Below are 14,682 nucleotides of genomic sequence, written 5' to 3'. Positions count from 1 at the left end.
TTGGCAACCTAACCACTTGTTTTGGGTGTAACCATGTTGTCCTTTACTCTCTCCTAGCCCTATAGGCCTGTGGGCATGCCTGGGTGCATGCTGCTTTTACCTTTCTCTGCTCTGAACATACACCTCAGCATAGGTAGATGTAAATCTAGCAGACAGTCCAAGAGAACTTGGGTGCCTGTGATTTCTGGACTAGGGCTCAAAGAGTTCAAAGACTGCAAAAGATTATGTTCTCTTCATCATTCAGTCGTGAGCATGATTGTAGTTTGTTCATTAGGGTTTATATAGGTTAAATAATTCTGCTCATTTATTAATTTGCCAATGTGCACATAACTTTGCATGGCACTCCTGTAGGCCATCGACCAAGCAAAAATATTGTTAAACAAATTTTGATCCAGTCATAAAAAAGTCTCTTTATTTGGGCCCTATATTAAACACCACCCTTTGGGATCACAACAATGAGTGATTTATATACAGTAATCTAGCCTACAAATTGTTCATTTTGAGACAAAAATAGATATATTTTAAGTCAGAACACTGCACTTTTTATATGTTGCTATTAGATTTGTAAAGGGCACAGTTCTTCATCGGGGTTGAGTGCTATATAAATGTTTTATTATTATTATATGATATACTATCTCCCTGTATACTATTGAACAGCAAAAATAAACTACTATTGAGGCATGATACGGGGGAAATTTTGAAATCCGTTATGAAGAAGAGACCAAGCTTACAAATGTGGTAGCATCAATATAAATAGAGTGAAGTAGGATATGAAGTAAAATTTTGAAAATTCTTTTGTGTTGCTATGGTAACGGATGCCATATTGGGAAGTCATATATAGAAAATATACAAAATTCTAAAAAATCTATCATAAGGTTAAAAATGATGTTAAAATATTATAACAAGTGGTTTTGTAGCTTTCTGTGGCTGTTTTAGTGGATGAACTTGGCATTTTGATGTAGGAAGAAAAATATTTTTAGGAATCGAGGTCCAAACTAGGGAAATATTTTGACCACAAAAGTCTCAGATCATAACAACAGATAAAATTTATAATAAAATCATTTATTCAAGATTTTTTAAAACGTCACTACTTATTACACTATAATAATGTTTCATCTATCAGTATACCAAAAATTATGAAGATATCTTAACAACTTTTCGAACGATAGATTTTTTGCGTTCCCACCCCCCTTGAAAGAGCCCATTTTGAGAAAAAAGCCCTAAAAGTTTTGACGCGCAAAACTTACTGTCAGTTGCGTCCAAAAGAAATTTGAAAATGTAATCACCCAGTTATCGTGTTAAAGCCTTGCATTACCCACTCATGCAGCATACCAATTTAAAGCTAAATAAATTTGTCATCATCTGACGCATTAATATTTAATCTATTTTAAGAGACACTCGAGATATGGTCACTCAAAATTGACCTTTAAAAATCAGGCTTGGCAAAATTGTGCGAAATCAAAGAAACGTAAAATTGTCTTTGCACATTTACTGAAGAGTGTCAATATTGATCGAATGGCGATGTATTGCATGCCCAGTGAATGGAGAATTTTGTCTTTGCAACAAACAATATTTTATTACGATATTTTGTCACGATAGTTTTAAACATAACGGACAACAAAGCAATCACAGATACTACACAAAACTTGGACTCAACACTAATTGTGTTCTTTGTTAATTTGCTTAGGAACCATTGCCTTTGTGTTGTGCACAAAACCTTTGGGCATCGATTCTATTAAATTTAGGACTTATTTATCTGTCATTTCATTTTAAATGTCACAGGGAGTTGCAAACAAAGGGTCTGAATTGGGGAGGGGGGGGGGGAAGTCGTTTTTCTTCAGCCGCAGTCTCATGGAACTTCACTAACCTGTAGGATTCATATCGGGGCAGTTTATTGGTAACCACTCGAATGTTGACTTGATTTGGTTGTTTAAGAATGCTCTAATGGCATTGGCCCTATAAGAAAATGCCTTGTTTAGCATGGGGATGACTACTTGAATGACACCATGACGAAAATAAGGGTAAGACATGACGTTACAGCACTTGCGCGATATGATGTAGTCCACTAAACCAAGCCATCCGATGATTTTCACAAGGGCAGTTCTGTTTATTCCACCCCAGACCACCCAAAACCATGGCAGAGAGAGAGAAAGAGAGAGAGAGAGAGAGAGAGAGAGAGAGAGAGAGAGAGAGAGAGAGAGAGAGAGAGAGAGAGAGGGAGAGAGGGAGAGGGAGAGGGAGAGGGAGAGGGAGAGGGAGAGAGAGAGAGAGAGAGAGAGAGAGAGAGAGAGAGAGAGAGAGAGAGAGAGAGAGAGGAGGGGGGGGGGAAGAATTCAATGTGATATTCTTCCACTTACTGTCCATCCACGCTGGTGACTCACTCAGCATTCAGTTGCTCATCAATGTCAACCCTGTTGTCTCTCAGGCTCAGGAAAGGTTGGTCTAAGTCCTAAGCTGGTTGTTTTTTTTTCCTAGTCCTTTTTTTTCCACCATTGATCCCACTAAGTTTACAAGGACGATACAGAAACTTGATTGGTCGTTTTCGTACAATATTTATCTCCACACAGTTCAAGATTTTTCGTGCATGATATTCAAGAACTCTGTTCAAACCGCTGTTATGCTTTTTTATATTCTCAACCGAATACTGAAATACGTACTTAGAATAAGTTAGAACGGAAATTTTCCGTAACTTTTCTGCATTCACGGTACAACCCTATTCAGATACTCGTGGGAGACTTCAAGGCTCGCCCAAACTAGGGTGTGTCGTGTGGGAGGGTTTTTGGCTGGTCAGCGAGTGGAGAACTGTGGAGACAATGGCTTGTGGGGATGGGTGTACTGTTGGGTTATGATCGCTCAGTCAGACTTTCGTATACTGCCAATATTGAAAAGGCCTTCCTTCGGCGATGGATATTGTTTCGAAAAACGACTTGGTTTCTTCGATTCTACACAGCACTGCCGAGGGCGAAAGCTGAAGAGTTGGCTGGCGGCGGCGAGAGTGAATCCGAATACATGGCGTCCCGCACAAGACGTTTGTCACTGTAAAACGAAAAGATTGTGTTTTCGTCTCAGTTGTTGGTTTTTTTTTGTTGGTTTTTTTCGCCGTCGCCCTGGTCAAAGCTAGAGGATAACGTAGATCGGCTGTATCTAGCAGTTGTGCTAACTGGCTTCCAGCAAAAAATGTCCTGAACTTTTCCGACTACGTGAAATCAAGTGCACGGAGGCTTAAAATTTACTAAATAGTTTTCTCATATATCCTTGTCAAGACTTCTTGAAAAAAAAGTGCCACAGCTTCTTAACGATTGGTCAGTCGGGCAAAATTCTGAATTTTTCAGGAATTAGATTTCCAGATTTATGCGGAAATTTGGAAGCTCTTACCGAGCTCTCGTTGAGGGCCGTATGACACAGGGAGACGATCCCCATTTTGACGCCATGAGAGTGGGCTTTGGCTGAAATCTTCGGTATTTGACCAGTTCTGGCATGTTCAAGTGCTCATGCATTGTAAGGGGAGCTCATTCACAAAATGTTGATTAACTTGAATTTGAAATTAGTTAAACATGTTTTAAACTGCACATGCACGTGCGCAGTAATCTAGTTGCGTACATCATGACGACGACACATCATTCTCAGCTAAATAATAATGGATACAGACATATTACTCGTAACTTAATTTACATCAATGACCAAGTCTGAACTGCTTTTGAATCGCCATTTTGCGAAATTAGAGATCACAATCTTCAAAATGATGTATAACATGACTGATTTCTGAGCGTGCGGAGAGCTTTATGCCCATTTCATGAAAGGACATTTTAGTGCAAAAAAATTGCGGGGTTTTTTTCACTAAGAGGAAAGGGGGTGTCATCTTTGTGAGTGTTTTTGAACATGTTCTGCTGCTGACAGGGACATAAGATTTTCATTTTGGGAAAGTAGACATTTCAAAGTACTCGAATCCGTTAACAGCCCAATTTTGATCTGAGACTAAAAAATAACGTCATTTGACCATGGTCTTCCCCCGCATCATGCCTTAAACAAAATTTTTCTTTTGTTATCTAGACTCTACGTCTGTCGAATGCAGCAAAGAAGACATCCACTGTGGGTGAGATAGTCAACTTGATGTCAGTAGATGCCCAGCGCTTCATGGACCTGACCACGTACCTACACATGTTCTGGTCGGGGCCTTTCCAGATCAGCGTGGCTCTGTACTTCCTGTGGCAGACTCTGGGGCCATCTGCCTTGGCAGGAATCGGTGTCATGATTCTGCTGATCCCCATCAATGCTGTCATTGCTCACCTGACTCGAAAGTATCAGGTAAGCAATGGAAGAGGGTACTATCTGGCCCTAGAAATTTTTAGGAACTGAACTTACGGTCATGCCATGTTTGGACTTTTTATTGGTGTCTTCTCTGTATATCAAATTGCCATCAATAGTTACTTCTTTACTGCATGTCTTAAAAGTTTTAACGTTTCTGCTACAGTTTGGTCTCCTTGACTCTTTATTAGAAGCTCTTCAGGAGAAATCCATTTCCATGGCTGCTCGAATGGTAGTTGATATTTTGTGTACATGATTGCATCTAGTCTAGAAAAGTTCAGGGTGATGACATCAAACACAGGATACATTCACTGTAGGTAGGACTGTGTCTGGTCAAGATGCTGATTTATAAATATGTTGCTTGTGAAGAGATGTTAGAGAACATTGTTTACTGTTATAGCTATTTTGTTTTTGTTGAAATATGTCTTGCAATTTCTTTTCTTATCCTTTTGTTTAACAGATAGAACAGATGGTTCTGAAGGATGCTAGAATCAAACTGATGAACGAAGTTCTCAATGGCATCAAGGTATGAGAAAACTTATATCTCCATGAGTAATATTTTTTTTTTGAAAGTGAGAGTTAGAGAAAATTGTTGAATCTATTTGTGTTTTATGTCTTGTATTGTATCTATATGTCTTAGTCTGTGTACACAGAATAGCTATAGTTATTCATACCATTGAAAAAGATAGTTTATTAGCACAGTCTGCCAAGCAAAAGCAGTTGTTATAAAATGCCTTTCATTCAATTTGTTTTTTTCCCTCTTTACTAGGGCAGTTTCTTTTCACTACTTATTCTCTAAATATACTTTGAAAAAAATGGTGAGAAGAATCGATAATCATGGTCTCAAATGCTCTTTTATTTTTCATAGGTGCTTAAGCTCTATGCTTGGGAAGGCTCCTTCCAAGACAAAGTCCTCGAGATCCGAAACAAAGAGCTGCATGTGTTGAAGAAAGCTGCTTACCTCAATGCTACCAGTTCTTTCTTCTGGACTTGTGCTCCTATTTTGGTGAGTGATTAGCAGCTTCTTAACTTTGCTCAAAGTCTACACCAACTGTTGAATTTGAGAGATTCTCTGTTGTTTGTTCCTTTGAATAGATATTTATATTGCCGTAAGAAATTAAAAGAAATTTTCATATTATTTTCTTTGTTTGTCTTCTCCTACATCTACTCTGAAGGAATCTTCCTATTTTTAGTAATAGAGTTTTTACGGCGCTCGCAACTGCATAAGGTCATATGAGCACAAAGGGGTATTTGTCAACTGAGAAGTCCTTACAGGGAATCAGACTTTTTCTCCTCACCTCTCTAGCTTCAACAGCACAAAGTCTGCTTCAGCTATCAAGGCACCCCTGAAATAACGGGTCACAAGAGTGTGACAAGCATACAAAAAAAGTAGAGGAAGAATGACGATAGTAAGTGTTGCGGATACTTGGCCACTTTGACATTGATGAATCAGCCCATTTACAGTTACAATTCTACTGTGCATAAGAACATGATTAATGTCCGCGCCTTTGAGAATGGCCTAAAGACGCTTCATTCAATAGCACCGCCCCCGGGGTATCCTAATTTTTTCATAGACACATGTGCAACAATAGTGCAGAAATAACCACTTGCCTCCTTCATAAGTATTGCATATATACACACTTGCTCAAGACCAGTTGTTATAGGATGGCTTTCAGTTATTAGTCCAGTGTTGTAATTTCTTTCTTTTTTTTTGTGGGTAGAATATTTTCAGTTCAAATTTTGTCTTTAACATTTGTTTTGGCTCATGATGGAGTTTATAATTTTAAATTAAGATTCTTTGCTTTGACTTGCTATCGATCTGAGTCTGAGAGAGATATCTCTGTCATTTGTAAAACTTCTGTTCAATGAAGATATTCAAGATTGTTTGGATTTGGTTTTTTTCTTTAGATTGTACTTGCGTATATTTTCGCTCTATTTTCCTGTCCAAGTCTCACGCTATGTTTTCTCTTTAAAAAAAAAAAAAAAAAAGTGCATGATAGCTTTGAATGACAGTGTTACTTTTGTGTCAGGGTATTTAAATAAGTTCTGTCCTTATAAACAACTATCATCTTGTTTCTTTCAGGTGTCATTGTCTACTTTTGCTGTTTACGTCATGTCATCCGAGGACAACATTCTGGATGCAGAAAAAGCCTTTGTGTCTCTTGCACTCTTCAATATTTTGCGGTTCCCCTTGTCGATGGTACCAAATGTCATCACCAATATGGTGCAGGTAAGTGGCTGCTAGTTTTATCTTTCGCTTAATATTCACCAGTTGTTTTTTATCCTGTCCTAAACGACAATCTGTCCAACAAGATGGTGACCGCTGTATTTTATCAACAAACAGCCCCCCCCCCCCTCCTCCCCAAACTATTCAAGTTGACCTATAAAATCTCTTATTCCCAGATTGGTTATTATTAATTTATTAAATCAACTTGACACCCCCCTCCCAACCCCCCCCCCCCCCAAAAAAAAAAACCAAACAAAAAAACAAAACACAAAAACAAGAAAACTTTTCTTTCACTCCTCCCTTCAAAAGAGCAAAATAATTTACCAGGCTTATGGCAGTCTTAAGCCAGTAACCACTTTCTATTAGGACCTTAGAAGATAATGTATTTTTAAAATTTGGTATACTCAAGAAGACCACCTGTCTAAGATGACCACTTTCTCCTTGACATTACCGACTGTGGGTGGTCGTTTTGGAATGGCCAACTGTGTCAGCATTTACGTTTGGTATTTTTTATAGCAGGGAATAAAAAAAAATGTGCATGCCTTACGGTCTACTCTTCTACAATTTTAAATGACAAAGGGATCTTTAATGTTTGCATTGTCTTTTTGCAGTCTCACATAAAAGTGACGATAAACTTCTTTTCAACTTGAATTTAGTAACAAAAATTATGTTCAAGCTTTCTTATGCAAATAATTTGAATTTGTACACTTTGTATTCTTTTTTTGTTCAGGCCAATGTGTCCCTGAAGAGGCTTCAAGCATTTGTGGACAACACAGAACTAGACGCCGAATGTGTGGAGAAAGATGAGTTCCTCAGTGAGTGGCTCTCTTAAGTTCTTCTCTCTCAGTACTTTTGCTGTATTGTCTCATTCTTCTGTGGTTGTTTTGCTTTAGAGGCAGGTGGTTGGTGGGTGCTCTGGTGTTGTCTGCCCCTTGTACTTTTTTGTCGTGTTACTATAGTCCTAAACAGATATAATGTGGGTGGTTGGCGGGTGCTCTGGTGTGGTTTGCTCCTTCTTTCCTATCAAACATCTATCGTCTTTATCTCCCCTTCTTCTTTGTTAAGTTTGTTACTTTCTTGTAACACCTCTAATCTTCTGGCCCTCATTAGACCTTATGCAGTTGCGAGCGCCAAAAAACCTCTACTAAAAAACAGCTATAATATACTATGCTGTGGCTGCATGGTTGAAACCAGTCCCACTTAGATAGAAGCTTTATGGCTACTTGGAGACATTTTGATGAACCTCTGCATTTGTGAGGACCTCTGGCATGGCTGGATGAAGAATAAGGAAGAAGGAGGTATTTTCCTGATGAAATATAGCTGTTGTTGCTCTGACTTGCTATAAGCTATGGCGCAACCCAACTCTCTTCAAAGGTTGCTTGTTTTATTCATGTGTATTTTTGCTTTTTTTTTTTTTTTTTTTGCTGAGACACTGAAACTGTTCGCGAGGGAGGGAATTATGTACCTTGAAGAAGACACTCTAAAGTCCTTCCGGTTATTCAAGTATTTTATACCATACTTAATTCAAATCACTGTGAGAAGAGGTACAAGACAGAACTTTGGAATAGAGTGATCCTGATTTCACTTGACCAGTTAAAGTAAGGTAGTCAAACGGTGGCAGTAACTTAAAGTGATGCTTGTTGATTAACATTATTTGTTTGGTTTTCTCAGAAGGCAACTGGTGTATATGGTGTTATGCTCAGGTTCTTTGCCACTGTATGCAGAGTACATGAGTTCCGTTCTGTCTGGGAAAAGTCTTATTTTATGTCTGTGTTCGTCTTAATGCTGGAGTGCTGTGTCTGGCTCAGCCCGGATTGGCCTTGAGAAACCGGGTCGAAGCAGCCTGCATTGTAAATGATCATTTGTCAATGGGGCATAGAATACTTGCAGTAATTTACAATTGAAGGTAGTTGTTGCACCTGATCTGTAGATGATTTACAGACTCATACATTTGTGTACATGTTTTAATCTGTTTTCATTGTTTTGTTTTCAGAGCCATCCATCAAGATTGAAAACGCCAGCTTCAGTTGGGAAGAAGGGAACACCACTCTTTCAAAGTAAGCTAAAATTTGTGAGCTTTGTGTCTTGGGGTATTGGGTATTTATCTCTCAGGAAGAAATTTATCATGGTCATTTACAATGGCAGTTGTGTTACAATGGTCAGGTGCACTCGCACCTACTCACAACATGAAAGAATGTATTACTGGCTGAAACAACCCCGTTCTGTAAACATCTATTGTTCTTATCTTTCCCCTTTTTTTGTTACTTTCTTGTAACATCTCTAATCTTCTGCACTTATATGACCTATTTGTGTTGCAAATGGTTTGAAATGCTTTTTAAAACTAAACTTAACCATTCTCTCACCCTTTCTCTCTGTGTCTCTCTCCATATCATTTGTAGCACTGTACGTTCAGTTACCTCACAGTAGTTGGTATGAATGAATTTCTATTTCTATTTTTGCTCTCTTCGAAATAAGCTGTTTTCTGCGAATCAGTAATTGAAATCCGATGTCAGTGGATGGCTATGGTCACTTCACATTATTTGTGCCTTTTTTGGAACGTTTGTCTTGTACAGAATCAAATCATGATTATCTAGGTCTCTACTAAATATTCTTGATGCCTTTTTGATCGTCTTGTATATTCTTGATGTTCTTGATGCTTTTTGATCATCTTGTATATTCTTTTCCCAAATTGCTACTATAGTAGATTTATAAAGAATTATTAAAGTTTCTATTGTGAAGGCGTAGACTATTTTGGAGGATGGATGAATTCAGATTAAAGGAGACAAAGCTTGAAATAATGAGAGCCAGTGTCTTTAAAAATATTCAAGATGAAGTCTATGGAACAAAGGAACATTTGTGTAGTTCTGCAGGTTTCCAGGAGTTTTTTCTTTGCAGATGGTTGGAATTTTTATAAATGATCTCCACATTTTTGTATTGGAGTTAGGATTTACCACTAAGTTTCTGTCTCCTAAATAATTATGTATTTTTATTTATCTTTTAAAAAATTTCTGGTTAGTGTACTTATGTTTGATTTATCATTAGTCTTGTGTTGTCTAGGTGCCTACTTTTTTTTTTGAACTGGCCAGAATGCTTATTTTTTCCTTATGTTTGTCTTGTCCAAAATGCTTACTTATATGTTTTATATATTTTTGACCAATGTGCAAATTTTTTTGTCTCTGGTAATCTTTCCGTCAGTTTTTGCAATAGCCAATGGAATTCACAGTTCTGTATGATTTTGCCCTTTATCTGCAACGTGTTTAGATTACTTTTCCTTTTTCTTGTCTCCAGTATCCGTTTGGAAGCAGAGGAAGGATCCCTTGTGGCAGTTGTGGGAGCTGTGGGAGCTGGGAAGTCTTCACTTTTGGCAGCGATGTTAGGAGAGATGGACAAGATCTCTGGTACTGTCAGTACACGGGTACGTTCTCACAGAGGTTTCATGTATTGCGTTCTGCAAGGTGCTACTTTGTTGGATATTTCTGAGATCCTGGAAATGATTGGTTTTCAGTACTTGTTGTTTTGTATGTCCCTTTTCAGAGATGTGATATCTTCTAAGATGTTAACAATAATATATTGTAAAAAGTTTTGCAGGATGTAAGTCTTAAGCCTGCTCTTCTGTTTACTTTCATTTTATGAGAGACATTTAAAAGTCTGAGTGTTTGTACTGTCAAAGAGAGATTGGGTGCACTTATGCTAATACACTTGTGCATCAATTTTTTCCCCATCTTAGTTGATTTATAGTTTATATCTACAAATGACATTCTAAAACTTAAGCACAATACACATAAGTTATGTTTTTTTTACTTTCTTATAATAATGTGTGAATGAACTTCAAGAACTGGAATAACATGTCACAAATTTGTTTTATTTCTGATCAATGCTTATGCATTATTCATTATTTAACAAATTTTCTTCTGGTTCTGATATTCAGTGTACCTGAGTTGTTAATGCTTTCTATATGTCTGCAACATACAGTATTCTTGTTTGTGTCTTCTGATGACCAGGGTTCTGTGTCCTATGTAGCTCAACAAGCCTGGATTCAAAATGAGACTTTGCAGAACAATATTCTATTCAACAAGCCTTTGGACTCATCTATGTATGAGGAAGTGGTGGATGCCTGTGCACTGCGTACTGACCTCAGCATTTTACCTGGTGGTGATCAGACAGAGATTGGAGAGAAGGTATGGGGGAATCTCCTGTAACTCTCTTAGTGGTTACACTTTCTATATACTTTTGGTTTCTTGGAAATGTTGAATTTTCCAGATTTAATTTTTCTTGTGTAGCTGCGTGATGGTGGAATTTCCCAGATTTTTCTATTTCGTGTATAATTGTGAGACAGTGGAATTTTTTGCATGATTATTTTTTGTACACTTGTGTACCAGTGGGCATTGTCATGGATGATGGTTGTGGCTGGTGCTGTCTTTGGAATTACATCATGTTTTTTTTTTGGTCATGTTTCAGTGCTATGACATCATACTATTGTATTCTCTTTAAAATATTTGCAGGTTCTTCCTCTCCTGTGTATTGTATTTGTGCTCTTGAATTCCTCCTTTGAAATGAATGTTGCGTATTTCCTAGGGCATCAACCTTTCTGGTGGTCAGAAGCAACGGGTGTCCTTGGCTCGAGCCGTGTACCAGGACACGGACGTGTATCTCATGGACGACCCGCTGAGTGCTGTTGACTCTCACGTTGGGAAACACTTGTTTGACAAGGTCATAGGGCCCAACGGCATGCTGAAGGGAAAGGTAGACAGTTATATTTTCTTGTTGCTGAATATTTTGTTAATAGATCCTTTTGCTTTGTGGGTTATTTGAAAAGTTTCGAAATATTTGTCAAGTGTGCTTCTTTATCGAAGCTTGACTTCCCAGTAGTTTTGTTTTACTTTTTTTACTCTGGTTTATCGTGGATATGTAGATTTAGTTGCTATGTTTGGTGGCTCATGATGCATGACGCACAACGAAGAACTTTTGCTTCTTTTGGAGCTACACCAATGTGTCCACCTGTTTTTAGTCCCTGCCTGGCACTGTCACATCGTGTCCCATGTGGTGTTTCTCATTCTCAAACACTTGAACAGACAACAGGCATTCTAGTTTTCTTTGTCTTAATGGCAATAGATTTTCAAAAATATTGTATCACCATCACTATGCTTCTCCAAAACTCTTTCATGCTCACACCCATGCAAAATCTTTCCACACACTCTTTCCCTCTCTCCCTCACTCCTTCACTCCCTTCCTCCCCCTCTCCTTCTCCCTCTCCCTCACTCTCTCTCTCTGTTGTTCAGTTGTCTTCTATTGATGTCAGTCATTGTTTTTCTAGCAGCTGGTAGCTTGTACTTCCTTTCCCTCTGTTGTTTTTGTTTCTATGTCTTCTGTTTTGCCTCTGCTAAATAGCCATTCCGGTGTCATATGGTTCTCTGTATTGGAAGTCAAAACGTATTGTCTTTTTTTCATCGTTCTTTGATGACAGTCAAAAAATCATTTGTTCCCTATCTGCTTCTTTTTTTCACAAGGGAAAGTGTTTTACATAGGAGATCAAAATGTCTAGCAGTTGGGCACTCCATGGTTATGAGTGGTACTCTGACATGCTTCCCTTCAAACAAGAGGAAAATTCCATAAAGTCTGAAGTCTGTTTCTCTCTGATTTTATTTTATCTGCACCTTCTCAGACAAGAATTCTGGTCACCCATGGCATTGGCTTTTTGCCCCAAGTGGACAAGATAGTGGTACTAGTCAACGGCTGTGTGTCAGAGACTGGATCATTTTCTGAGCTGATGAGTCATAATGGGGCATTTGCAGATTTCCTTCGCAACTACCTTACAGAAGAACTGGAAGAAGGAGATGGAGGGGTGCAAGATGAAGAAGGTAAGTTTTGACATGGAATCACCGTGATTTTAATAGCACCCTGTCAATCTGGATATTAGATAGCGCACAGGTTAGCCAGAGACTGTGAATTACAAAATACTATGCTGTTTTACATGGTCCTTTTGCAGAACATATATAATAAAAGAAACTTTGTATCTTTTTTGCTTTGGATGCACTGAATAGTAGCACTATCTTTTGGAGTAGATGGTTGGCAGGCGCTCTGATATGGTTTGCTCCGTATTTCCTATCAAACGTCTATCATCCTTATCTTTCCTCCTTTATTCTGTATGTTACTTTTTAGTACCACCTGTAACCATTGGCACTTATAAGACCTATCTGTGTTGCAAGTGCCTTAAAGTGCTTACTACAACTAAACTGTTTCCTGGATAAGGATTCAACCCTTTCTTGATACATTTTTAGCAGTAGTGTAGTAAAGAAAAGTGCTTGGAAGGAAGATCATTAACAAGTCACAGGGCTGGAGGATCTCATAAAAATTTTCTGCAGAAGGACCACACAAAACGCTAACAGTAGTCTGTGGAAAGCTACAGTCTTATGTAGTTCACGGTCTTTGGTATATATGATGTATTGTTGTGCTTGATGTTGAGTTTTTTTTCTTCTGTCTGAATGCTTTTTGTATTTTAATTTTTTTTAATCTGAAAAGGCTATTTGTTTTGCAACCTTTCAATTTGAGGTATGTGTAGCTTAGAAAGGGTATCCTATTCATCAGACTCGCAATTGCAAGATTAGAAGTTAAATTTCCACCTGTAAATGGAAGGGCTTTGTGCCGTTTGAAATGATAATGTTCCTTGTTTTCCATGGTTCACCCTCCTGCAAAAAGAGTTTTGTTGGTGAAGACAGAAATAAGTGAACGATAGCAAATCTGTGAATGATAGACTGACCCAACAGGTTTCCAGTGGGGTTGGAACACAGAAATTTGGATTGGAAAAACTAGTTTTGGGAGTTATTGTAAATTTGCATAGGGTATTTGTGTTCTTAAATGGACTTGTAGTGCTGTTTAAATTATCCATGTACTTTTGCTCAAAGGCTGTGAAAAGTAGAAAGCTTTATTTTTTAGTACTGCTTATCCAGTAATATTATCCGACCGTGCATGAACTATTGTCGGCCCAATGCTGCTGGACAGGTAGATCAGTCAAGACACTTTTGACTCGCTGTGCATCATGTATTCTGTATTCATAATTTATGTTTTCGCCACTAACATCGTGCTGATGACTGTTGTTGTGTAGTGTGCTCCTTCTGTTTCTTTTCGGTCTTTCTATTATCCTTATCTGCTTCCTAGCCAAATGTGGTTGTTACAATGCTGACTTGCTGTACACGACATCCGAACATCACCCATTGCTAATGCCTGAGAGTTTTTGCAGGGCTGTCCAGGACTGGCTCTGAGGGTAAGGAGTGGTGGAGATTTTACTGTTGAAATTGACACATTTTGAGATAGAATCCTTCCTGCTTGTGTTTCTAAAGTTAAAATCATTATTGCATATGCTTCCTTTATTTTTTTGTTTTGACTTGCATGAGTCAGTGAAACCATGTTATAATGCATTACCTATTCCTTTGGTCTTTGTGAAAGAAGCATGTGCTGGGGTCTGATTGGGGATTCATATAGACATTAGCGTTTAAGATAAATCAAAAACAGTTTCATTGTGTGGCCTATGTTATTCACCACCCAAATTGGCTCAAAGTTCAACTGTTCATCTTAGGGCATATAAGTTTTGCTATTTTTTTAAGCAAAGAAAGCTGCGAATGATTTGTTGTTGCTGTCAAGATTGAGACAAATCAAACCTCAGCAAATGTAATATTCATCTTCTTTAAAGATTAGGCGTACATATCAGTCATGCAATACCTAAAGTCGCAATGAGTTGGGGTGCATTATTTCTAGGTTGTACTGCATTGAATTTTGTTTTGATGCACGCCCTGTTCTGTCACGGAAATTGCTTCCTAAAAAGGGATTGGTCAATATTGATTACTGCTTTATTTACCCTTTTGTTGTATTTGAAAGGGCTTTATAATTGGAAGCCCATGAATGGATTGGTTTGTGCTGTCAACTCAAGGATTCTCAGGAAAGTTTTAGATACTGCGCTCAAGTAAATAAGAGTCTGCATTACCCATAGGAGATTTCCCCTGAAATATATTGTGAGCATAAATACTACTACTACTACTACTACTACTACTACTACTACTACTACTACTAGAAAAAGTAATAAAAATAATAATAATAATAATGGTAATAATAATATTAATAATAATAATAATAATAATAATAATAATAATAATAAG

The 14,682-nt window shown here is 37.9% G+C and overlaps 1 protein-coding gene across 6 annotated transcripts in view; it reads left to right on the top strand.

The window, feature by feature from the left end:
* The window catches only part of LOC101863978 (multidrug resistance-associated protein 1), an 89,360-nt gene that overhangs the window by 40,667 nt on the left and 34,011 nt on the right, over window positions 1–14,682 (top strand). For 5 of the 6 annotated variants that reach the window (XM_013081896.2, XM_013081895.2, XM_035969489.1 and 2 more), the window contains exons 11-21: window positions 4,051–4,305; window positions 4,766–4,831; window positions 5,174–5,311; window positions 6,389–6,535; window positions 7,263–7,347; window positions 8,526–8,589; window positions 9,821–9,947; window positions 10,534–10,710; window positions 11,108–11,275; window positions 12,195–12,390; window positions 13,770–13,793. In XM_013081896.2, the coding sequence (XP_012937350.1) occupies window positions 4,051–4,305; window positions 4,766–4,831; window positions 5,174–5,311; window positions 6,389–6,535; window positions 7,263–7,347; window positions 8,526–8,589; window positions 9,821–9,947; window positions 10,534–10,710; window positions 11,108–11,275; window positions 12,195–12,390; window positions 13,770–13,793 (1,447 nt within the window). The remainder of the gene's footprint in view (window positions 1–4,050; window positions 4,306–4,765; window positions 4,832–5,173; window positions 5,312–6,388; window positions 6,536–7,262; window positions 7,348–8,525; window positions 8,590–9,820; window positions 9,948–10,533; window positions 10,711–11,107; window positions 11,276–12,194; window positions 12,391–13,769; window positions 13,794–14,682) is intronic. The other variant, XM_035969490.1, reaches the window with a different exon arrangement.

This window comes from Aplysia californica, unplaced genomic scaffold (assembly GCF_000002075.1).
Source record: "Aplysia californica isolate F4 #8 unplaced genomic scaffold, AplCal3.0 scaffold00150, whole genome shotgun sequence".
NCBI classification, from domain to species: Eukaryota; Metazoa; Mollusca; class Gastropoda; order Aplysiida; family Aplysiidae; genus Aplysia; species Aplysia californica.
The sequence above is the reverse complement of the archived record's forward strand: the minus strand, read 5'-3'. Positions and strand labels throughout refer to the sequence as shown.